The 11464-nt window shown below is 39.6% G+C and overlaps 1 protein-coding gene across 2 annotated transcripts; it reads right to left on the bottom strand.

Moving 5' to 3' along the window:
- Positions 1 to 114: 114 nt before the first annotated feature.
- LOC101467775 (monocarboxylate transporter 9) lies at positions 115 to 7245 on the bottom strand. 2 transcript variants are annotated; one of them, XM_004551485.4, is made up of 6 exons: positions 6990 to 7245; positions 6011 to 6260; positions 4108 to 4251; positions 3083 to 3178; positions 1756 to 2634; positions 115 to 1571 (listed from the first exon to the last, which is right to left on the bottom strand). In XM_004551485.4, the coding sequence occupies exons 2-6, from the start codon at positions 6201 to 6203 to the stop codon at positions 1387 to 1389; spliced, it is 1497 nt and encodes a 498-aa protein (XP_004551542.1). In that variant the 5' UTR covers positions 6204 to 6260; positions 6990 to 7245; the 3' UTR covers positions 115 to 1386. The 2 variants fall into 2 exon arrangements, with proteins under 2 accessions (XP_004551542.1, XP_004551541.1); XM_004551484.4 differs by lacking the exon at positions 6990 to 7245 and adding an exon at positions 6381 to 6514.
- Between the last annotated feature and the right edge of the window lie 4219 nt (positions 7246 to 11464).

An 11464-nucleotide genomic window follows, 5' to 3' on the forward strand; every position in this document is an offset into this window, starting at 1 on the left:
ATTTATTTTTACCTTAAGTGTTCCAGGCAAATGCAGAAAAACATGACCAAGGACATGTTTACTTTGTACTAGGGATTAAAGTTATTTCGACAAAAATGTAAAGACTCAATACCATTAATCTGAATTTTTTTATTGACACTTTTAAATTAAAAATTCTGTTTAAATGAACAGAAATAAAGACATAAACAAACAACATAAATAGTATAATAATGGAATAAAAAAATAATAATAATAGTGGCCAAATCTTACAGTCTCATCCATATAAACAGGACCTAACCCATGCTCTATGAGTACCCTCTACAAATATAAAAAGCAAATTAAGCAAACCCTAGTCCCAACTTACTGTTAAGAAACATCAAGGGCATTTGTAGTGATCTATTCACCAACATTCAAGTGACCAAAAAAAGCCTATTGCAATGTATTCATTACAATTATGATGACATCAAATTAAGCAAAAACATTTTTACAGCTCTATGGCTGATTTGTGCATATAAATGGCACACGCACAAAGGACAAACCTGCTGTATTACAAAAAAACAAGGTCAAATAATACAAACACACAACCTGTGTTCATGTACAAACATGCCTGTGTGAACACTGACAGACAGAATGTACACATAAACATAGACAGACAAAACATGAAAATGAAAAGGACCAGCCTGGTCAGGCGAATATGCCAGCAGAGTTCATAATAATCACACCAGAAAGAGAATCAACATGCTGCTATTGTTGGAAAAACAATGGGATCTCCTTCTTGTGCTTACATATTTTTGAATCAGAATGACTTCGTCTACTTCTGTCTGATTCAGAAAAAAAGAGGTATGTGTATAAATTAAGTGAATGCACTTTAAAAATCATGTAAAACAAAGGCTTTATCATTGTTCCAACAGGCATTATGTGTTGACAGGTATTGACTATTACGGATGCTTTGGTAAGATATAACAGTATTATAGTTAAGTAATCATGAAAAAAAAAGTTATATATGTTTGTCATCACGCTAAAATAACACAGAACAAATTTACAAAGATTTGTTTTACCAGCGTTATGAATGGCACCTTGTCTTTATTTTTCAGACTAACAATAAAGTGAGTATCAGTGTTTCAAATTTGAACAATGTTGTTCAGTTTACCTCGTAAAATGAGGCAGTAATAAAAGTCGACACAGGCATCAGAATCAAATCTTCAAAAGAGATCTGCAGTGTGTGATTTAACCTGAGAAACTGGGCCAAGCACAGAGAAATGGCCTCTATTTAATAATTTTGGTGTATTAATATCTGGCACCAGAAATAAGTGGGTGACCCCTGTACAGTCAAAACAAAAATATTCTTCTAGGAGTTCAAAGAAAGTTGCTGAATAATATCTGAAATCTTGTGAAAGGTGTTCAGACTCAGGCTACTGAAGCAACTTTGTCACAGCTGCTGCTATAAAGGACCTCCGGTTTGTCATTCTCGGGGTGCTTCCCGTTACAGCAGGGAAGGGTGAGCAGAGTGAGAAGGAATGCTCCCAGCAACACAAAGCTCCCACTAAAGTAGAACGCCAGGTCATATGACTGTGTCCAGTCAAAGAACCACCCTAGAAAGTGATGAGAAAAACAGAAACTGTGAGCAGAGAGGGATTCCTTGCAGACACAGCAGTGAGTCATTTCCTGAAGTTAACAGGCCTTTTGCAATTCCCTGTAAGATTTTGATTTTTGAAATGTCTCTAAAAGCTACACCAGGTTTTTATATTAGCACAAAATAGAATAATTACAACTTACCTACAACAGGGGGCCCAAGTATGATCCCAAATCCTCCAAAGAACATGACGATGCCGTGGGCTTGTGTCAGCTTTTCCAAGCCAACAATCCTAGTGGTAATGTAGGAGGTGAGAGACCAGTTTCCATTGGCGAAACCCACAATGGCAGACAGGATCTGCAGTCCTACATAACTGTTAGTGAGAGGAATAATGAGCAGTGCCACACCTCCTGCAAACATGGTGAAGGCATAGAGATAGATGCTGTTGATCCACCTGATGTCCACCAGGATACCTAGCCCTAGTTTACCTACGCAAGCTGCAATGGCCCCTATTGATACCAAAGGAATTAGACTAACTTCTTCAATGAGTCCTTGACTCTGTGCCACATCCTCAATGAAGAGCGCAGGTGGGAATGCACCTAAACTAAACATGAAGACACCGATACAGAAAGCCACCATCACTTGGTCCTGCAGGATCTCAGACATGGAGTGGATGTACTTGGAGTAAGCCTGCCGTTTCTCTTTGATGACCTTTATGATATCAAACCCAGAAAAGAAGCTGCCTTTTTTCTTCATAGTCTGAATGGCCAAGTCCTTGGCATCAATGGTAATGAGCAATTCCTTCACACCCAGTGTTTTCTCTGGAGTAGCTGTAGTAGAACCTGCAGTCATCTTCAGGTCTCCCAATTGGGGCTTTTCAAAAATCTGCTCTTCTGTGTTGCGCTCGAGGGCGGCCTTCTGTTTGAGGTAGTACCCAGGCATATTGAGGGGCCTCATGAAGCCAGCACAAGCCATGAGGTTTAGTGCTAAAGCTCCAATGATAAGGAGGCAACCATGCAAGCCATACAACATGATGAGCTCATTCTGAGCAGTGGCGTAGATGAATGCTCCAACGCTTGTGCCTGGGTGAGAAAAGGAGAAATGGAATGAGTAATACAATAACACATCAATCGATACAACTTAAAGCCATTGCGCCTTATCATCCACTAACTTTAAAGTGTAACTGACAACCAGAACGACGGCTCTGTGTTGAGATGGCTCTGTAGTTCTAAATCATTGCTAGACTCACTTTAAAAATAAGACTTGGATGTTACTAATAATCTTTAAAATGTAACTATGTCAAGTAGTTTCACAACATTTTGTTCAACTATTTACCAGTTTCGACTGCCAAACCACATCTGGTTGCTGGTCATCAGTCCTCTTCCCTACCCCACAGACCACTCTGACTTTGCTACTCTACTGATGTTTACCTCAGCTTCCTAAGGTTCCCAGCAGCGCAAACATGAAAGAAGTGAGCTTGGAGACCTGGTTTGCACCCATAGCCCTCAGGTCAGAGGAAGGCAGCAGTACCTGTGGTGACAATGCCAAGGGCGAGGCCGCGTCTCTTGTCAAAATACTGACAGGTGATTGTCAAGGTGGCTGCATAGACCAGACCACAACCCAGGCCTATGGTAAGAGAAAGAAGAAAACGCAAATGTCACGTAAAACATGAAAAATAAACAAGAATGGGGATGCAATGGCACATGAATACGACTGCTTAATGAGTAGAGAACAACTACATTTTAATCACAATTTTTAAAGTATGTTTTGTAGATTTTAGTTAAACAATATTGCTGTAAACTTGAACTCACTGCTTTATACAAGCAGCATGAAGCCTTAAGTTCAGAGGACACTGTGCATCAGATATCCTCAGCAAAACAAAGGATACAGTGAGCAGTAAACTGCTTTTACAGCTACAGTCAGCATTCTAAGGACCACTCTAAAAATAAATGACTGCTTTCAAAGATGCATGGCCTCTGACCTCTAGCGCTGACTCGCTAAAGGAACTATTTAATCCTGCGATGGATACCCAGGATTAAGTATAGCGGGGCTGTCACTTGAGGTGCAATAACAGGTGGTGTTGGGCACAAGTGCATACTGATGAGGCCACAAAGGCAGTAAAAGGTCATACAGGAATGTGGCTAACCTATAATGTTGTTTTTCTGTCAACAAGCAATATCAAACAACTCTTACGTCACACTACTGTATGTCTTGTCCACTAATTCTCAGTGCCAGTGATAATCATTAATACCCAACTGATCATCAGCATTTAATGGTGCGAAACAGTTCAACAAGGCCATGTGCCCCTGTTTGCTCCAAATGATTATATAATGTGTTACAGGATTTTCATATGTTAGAAGAAAACAAGCTTAGTCTACATCAATGATCGAAGAAACATAAAAAACGTTTTGCGCACTGACAAGACTGAACTCCATAGCCGACTGTCTTAACGACGGTCAGGTGAATAAATCTCAGGTGTTCTTGAAGCACTGCCAAGTATAGCATAAAACACAAAAGAGGATGTCATTCAGTGTGATTATAAAGTGTTTCCTTACCGACCACAATCCCATAGGAAAACATAAGGAATTCAACATTTGGAGCAAAGGCACTGAGCATCAGGCCGCCAGCCACCATTACACCACTGAAGATGGTCACAGGGCGAGCGCCAAAGTTGTCCACGCAGGCGCTGCAGATAGGACCTGAAGGAGCAATGGCAGAAAGAGACACAGAGGCAGAAAAAAAGTGATGGTCAGAAATCTCATCTCACTCACAAAGCATGACACTGACACATCACATTAGGTTTAAACTGGCAACCTGCCTGAAGGATTCTCACATCTCTCACAAAGTTCATCACTTAGTTTAGTTCCAGTTTTATTTAATCCCAACCTTATTGCAATTTTACCTGGCTAATATTTAACATGTATTTTTAATCACCTTTTACAAATAGAGCAACAAACTGTTTATACTATACTGAGAGCAATTCTGAAATTTAGTACACAGTGATTTTTTTTCACTCTGCCATACCCATTCAGACTGCTTTACTTATGTACAATTTGCTGATTGCTTCTCTAAGCAGGAGGAAGACTTGGCCATTGTACAGCAGAAACTGCAGTGCTGAAACAGGCTGACGGCTGGGACATGTGTCCAGAGATTGGCCACCCTTTGGGGTAGATCCAGGCATGATTTTTACCTCATTCCTTAGAAAAAGACAGCAAGAAGCAAGGCTGGAAGATAAGCTTTGGTTTATACAACAATGTCAACCAAGGCTTATATCACTAATTCTTTTGCTTAACTGCTGTGGAGCATACTTTGTACTCTATATATGATATCTTTCAGAAATGACTGAAAGGCTAAGGAGGATGAATATATTTTGTATTCATATTTTACATTCATACTCCAGTGGCCATGGTCGTTTACTTTCAGGCACCTTTGCTTCTCTCTTTTTATATTTGGGTTCAATAAAGATTATATATATATAGTATCTGTATTTTCGCCTCAACTTATCTTTGTTTTCCTTTGTCTTTGGTCAGATTAAGAAGCAAGTGATCCCATTCCATTACATCACATCAAATCTGCTCCAAGTAAAAGTAAAATGTTACTTTTTTAGTTTCCTGTTTTATTGTGAAAGTCTGTGTCTTATGCCATTGTATTCAGTTTGCGTTTCCCCTCTCGTCTTGTCAATCACGATCAGCTGTGCCTCCCTCCTGTGTGTAGTTTCCTCGTTCCCTTCTGTGTATTTATAGTGTGTGTTCACTCATGTCCGTTGCTAGTCGTTGCTGTGTTTCTTCCCTGCTTTTCTCCAGAGTCGTCAGTTCAGGTTCGTTTTGTTAGCCATTCCCAGTTTAGGTCACCTTTAGGTTTTATTTTGTTCACCGTGTTTCTGTTTGTGCCTCCACTGTATGTTAATAAAGCTCGCCACATCTAAGCCAATGCCAGCGTCTGGGTCCTCCCTCACACTCACCACACATCTGCCCCCCGCAGCCGTGACAACTGGCTTAATCCTTCAAATAAATACGTTTTTATATTAAAAACTGGCACATCCAATATACCCCATTCTTACTTTAGTTCAATTGCCCCTTTACATATAAGTCAGCCTTCAGACTTTGAGCAGGTGTTATGTCTCATTTGTTATCAGGGACATCTTATGGTACATAACTGGGAAGGAAATTGTAGGAAGACAGGTATAAAGGTGAGGATTTAGTGCTTTACATTTACCACAAATCACATATGATATCTTAACCTCTCTAACTCAGAGAGGTTAAGATACTGTTAACAGCAAGTAAAAATATCCAAATGTTATGGTAACATCAATTTACTGCTTACCAATAAATCATCAGATAATGAAAATCAACCTCGGACTGAGAAATCTCTGCTAATGAGTTTACTTCTTCTACCCCAATATGAAGTATATTAAAGTATACTGAAGTATAGTATGCCATTACAATGTGTGTTACTCACTGGCTATTAGTCCCACTCCAGAAACAAGGGAGCCCACCCAGGCAGTCAAGCCCTTGCCTTGCTGGTATGTATGGAGCCACTCAGGGTAGAGTACACCCACAGACTGGGGTGATCCATAAGCAAGGAACTGGGCCATGAAGGAAGCCGCAACAATCGCCCATCCCCAGCCTCCATCGAGCACTTTTGAAGCCATGATGCTGATGTTATTGCTGCGCTCTGGGATCTGTTATGGCTTCTGGAGGTGGTGTTCCTGGTAAGAACATAGAAACAAACAATACAATTAAATTTTTACAGCAAAATTGAAACAAAAAAAAAAAGAGTGCTCATCCCTGGATGATATTTTTAGACCTGACCTACAAAAACCACTTACTTCAAGCCTTAATCTGGGGAAGGCTGTTGCGGCACCTGGCCTGGCCAAACAGGGAGGCCACCTGTGTCAGGTCTTAAACACAGACTGACTGCAACTTACTCAGAGTCAACTGGCCCTTTTGAGCCTTTCTCTTTAACCACACCTCGAAGGAGGAGAAAGTTAAAAAAAAAAAAGAAAGAAAAAAGCATTTCACCTTCAACCTTCCCTTCAACTCAGCTCAGATGGCTATAGAAGAGGTTTCTCTTCTGTTCTTACCCAAGATTTTAAGACCGCTGATCATAACTACCGCACTTTATTTTTGCGTCACTAAGGGGAAAGTTAGTGCGAAGCTTCAGATATGTCAGATCTGTATGTTTACAAAGCATGTATTTACATGTTTACAGTAAATACAATTCAGCCAAAGAAGGCATCTTTAATATAAATGTAAAGCAAATAGGAACCAAAAAAGCTGCTTACAGTTTATGGATATAGCCATACGCTAACACTGCCATTGACCAACACTTGTGAAAATAAAAAAGTGACGACGTTTTGTAGCCATATATCTTTGATTCACTGCAAAAAGACACGCGTTTTTTAATGTTGTTAAAAAACAATACATGCGGCACTCACCTCAGCATATACAAATACAGCTGCAGGCGCCTGCCTAACTGCGCGCTCTGCGGGAACTTTCCATGTTAGGATGTTTTCCTTGTTAAAAAAAAAATAAAACACCTCGTATCGCTACAAAGCAAATAAAAATGAAGGCATCGCACACTCTTTCTGTTTTTTGAGCTGGACTATAGGGGTTCCTTCACCAGAAAACGCACTGCATCAACAGTGTTTCATTGTGCATCCTGCTTTGCAGCCGGCGACCAAACCGGTTCAAAGCTGTTCTTGCTGGTCCAGCGGCAGCTTGAACGCATCTACAACAGAAAAAGCGCTGCTTTCGCTTGCGCGCCTGGAGCGCAGAAGACAGACAGAACGGCTCTTAGCGATGCGGCGGATGTGGTTTGTGGTTCAGACGTGTATGTTTTTCTCCTGCTTCGTGTAAAACAAGCAAGTATTCAAAATGCACATGCACAAAGCTGTTTACCTGGAAGCTCTCCGGGTCATAGGGGACAAATGAAGGATCTGTTTTTGTAAAGATGGTCTTTGAAGCAATGAGAAAGCGTAATAATGACGATAACTAACGGTAGCTATAAAATAACAATATAAACACGTAGAAAGAAATATACTGCTTTCAACTGAGTCTGACTGATCAAGCTGAAAGTTTGGGGTTCTTGTACTAACAAATCGGTCTGAGAGTATGGTTTCTTTCCCTCTGGTGTCATCATTAATATTTCCATCAGTCCAGTCCGAACCGGTTGCATCAGCAGGACGCGAGTGGAGTCATCTTCCCGGTGAGCGCAGGTTAAAGCAATGCATGTACAAAACTTGAGCCAAATCATAATCTGTCACCACATCGCTGGAAATAACTGGAGTCTGTTTAAAATCATAACGAATACTAGTAAAAACGAGCTGCATCATAGAGAGCTACCATGCAGGTAACATGGTATCCGAGGGTATCCAACACACTAAAGAGAATCTCTTTATTAGGTTTAAATGAAGCCGGAGAAAAACATACATGTGTGAACCACAAACCACTCATATGCATGAGATTGTAGTGCTAGTGATTTTGTTTATGGTAATCAAGGGAACAACGAATATTAGCAGCATCCCCACTGATTTATAAAGAGAAGACACAATATCAGAGTTTGGGATTTACTTGAAAAAAAAAAGTTTCACTTTATAAAAAAAGTGTGTTTATAAAAAAATAAAAAAAATAAGAGCTTATATAGGCTTTATCTCCCCTAAATCTTGTTCTATCCCCAAAACAAAAGAAAACAACAACAACAACAACAACAACCAGACATTTTTTTAAACATAGGGTGTCTCAGGAAATTTTGACTTTTAATTTAATCCATACATTACATACATACATAGAAGGACAGCAAGGAGATTAATTGCTATAATCATTCTTTTGTAGCATCATAAAGTTATATCATCCATGTTGTTTGTCCCCATTCTTAACCTCAGGTCAGTAACATTGTGAAACCAAGTCACCAATGAATAGTGGGCGTGATGGTGGGAAGCAGAGTAGAATGGGAGAGGAGAGGAAGAAAGGAGAGGTAAAACAGGTTTGCACACTGAATGAACTCAAAATTCTTGAGGATCTTTGATGCTTTTCCCAGAGCTGAGGTCTGCTGCCAAAAGGGGTCTTACTGAAAAGATTTAGGCTCCATAATCCCCTTCTGCCTGAAAAACTAAGTGTAAAAAAGAAAAAGGGAGACAGAATTAATTGTACTTTACAGTCACATTACACTGACATGTTGCTCCAAACCAGTTTCAACTAGATGTAGTGCATGTCACAGACAGAGCTAGGAATTTGAGGTTGTTTGGGGAGTGGATTACAGAGTGGCTATGACACACTTTAAGCACTACTGACTGAAACTAGAATTGATGTTGATGCATTCAAACATTCCCAGGTTCCATATATGGACTATTAATTCCACTGGGTTAAAATCCATCTAAGATCCACCGATCTTAAATTTTAAGCTTTATGTTTTGCAAACTTCAAATAGCAGTAAAGTAAGTTTGGTTTTCAATACTTGTTTGATGCCGCAGTAATAATGAGAGTGAAATTTGCATAAATCTTCACATGATTGTTATATGCTTGAAGCTTTGCAAACATGTTTAATCTTGCAACTTCATGTACAACATCAAAGATAACAGTTCAGCCAACCTGAGATCACAGAGCATATAAATTTATTTGTAAAAACTACTAGAGAAAATCACCTGCGTCTACGCCCAGGTGTTTAGTAATTCCTCAGTTTGGAGGTTGACCTGAATAATTACAGGCCTATTTTCCTCGTCTGTAATCCAAGGTATTTCACACTGCGGATCATTATGTTTGATAAGCTCCATGTGTGTTTTGACTTATAACTTGCTGTTAGACCTTAAATGCCTCGACTAGCATTGCAAAATCAATGCTAAGCCTAAAATAAACAGTTGTGCCTTTTGCGATCCCTAATTGTTGCTCCACACGGTAAAATAACATTTCTTCACCAACTAAATTTGAGACACATGCCATGTAAGGTTTGAAATTAAGATTAAACACAATTTCAGCTGCTTTTAAAAAAAAAAATCATTTTATACTTCAGCTGTCACTCCAGACATAAAAAATTATTAACACTGAGATCTGTGGATTAACCCCAAACACTGTGTGTGGGCTTGAGCAATCATTTTGTTCTTTACAAGTAATGTCTTGTAATGTATATCCCATATTCAAATATAAAGAAATGTATTTTGAAAATAGTCTCATTGAGACATTATGCTCACATTACTCACCCAAAGCTCATTTAGTATACTCACACGTTCCCGTGAGATTTATGTGTGCTGACTTTAGTTTAATAGCTTGTCTTTTTATCTAACACTTTTATGACACCTGAGATTCAGCGGCCCGCTGTGCCTTTCCGTAAGAGGCTTGGCAGGTGTAAGCACACAGCGCCACCCCGCAGTCTGGATAAATCTTGGGTGGTTTGGCCATCCTAGCTCCATAAAGCTGCAGAGGTTAAAGGCCACTTTAACACCCAGCATTGCCACCCTGAGCTTCCAGTACGGATTCATGCTTGGATTAGTTCAGGTTGCTGGCTTTAGCAGTAAGTGAGAACACCGCACCACAGTAGAAAAACACAGGATCCACTTTAGTTGTGCCAGAACTCTCAGCAAGCCTTCAAATAAAGATATACTTATGTCACTCTTAGGATGAGATGTGTATTTTGATTTTGGTGAGATTAAGCTGAGTGTATGTGCGAACAGGAAGAGTTACATGCGGAGACCTAATGGAAGTCTAATGTGTTTTGCAGGCTGTCATCCTTGTCCTGTTCTCTTCCCACGCCAGGTTATTGCACCCACATTACAAAGGTTTACCGTGTTAAATGATCCTGGAATGACTGATTTATGGAAACCACTCCTCCGGTCTCCATCCAGTTGAAACCGGTTAGAACCATGTGTAGTAGGAAATGAAAATCAGACACTGGCGCAGTGGAGTGTCAGCAGATCTATACAAGAGGACATCACATGATGTGGTTGTTGCAACAGATTAACATCTTAGGATAAAAGATCTTTATTTCAATTTGTAGTTAGCAGCATGGCTGGCCACGCAAATTGCTGATCTACCAACCATTTTAATATCAGACTGAAATAGCAGTTAAAATTTGAACATATTTAACAGGTAGATTTAGAAGTTCATTTTTTATCAATTTGATATCATGTTCACAAGTTCAGTCCTCTAAAGATCACTATAAATAATCCCGATAAGCACAGAGTTTAAGAGCATCATATCAGAGGGAGTGTCGTTTTAGCAGAATAGCAAAGTTGTCAGAGGATCACAGCAGTCTTTAGGATTTATTATTCTGCCGTTAAACATAAATAGCCATGTTTATCCACGCATTTCTCTGGGGACATTTCAAGAGTCACCCTCATAGTGACACACTTTAGAGGAAGTTGGGGAATCACCAGTCATTATATCCTCTAGGAACTATAAGTGTACCGTAAATCCACTGTGGGAGACTGAGTAAGTGGCAGCTGACCTGCTGGTGTCTGTAGAGGGGGGAACAATGTCAGCCTTTGCAAACTTTTACAGCAATCTATCATATTCACTGAGCCATTTTTGGTAAGACATTAACCCTTAGCAGTCTTACCTGTGTTGAAGTGTACCTACCTGTGCTCATAAACGCATACTGCCCTATAATGTTAAATGGTGAATATAAAAAAAAATATAAAAATGTTTCTACTGTTCCAGGTTGTGAGCTTTGTTGGTGCAGTTTATTTAAGGCACAAACATTTTCCATCAACTACTTCAGAGATTTGTCAGACTCTCATAACTACCACAGTGAAACATTCCAGTGAAGTTAAATACACAAAAAGATGATGCATTTTTGAGCCTGTTGAAATGTTTTGTTAAATTAAGCAAGTGCATCAAATCGCAGGTGTGAAAGTGAAAAAGAAAAAAAAAAAGAAAAAGATTGTCTTCCAGGTTTGCTTATCAGTTTTACACCCACAGT

The sequence above is a fragment of the Maylandia zebra genome, linkage group LG13 (assembly GCF_041146795.1).
Source record: "Maylandia zebra isolate NMK-2024a linkage group LG13, Mzebra_GT3a, whole genome shotgun sequence".
Lineage (NCBI taxonomy): Eukaryota > Metazoa > Chordata > Actinopteri > Cichliformes > Cichlidae > Maylandia > Maylandia zebra.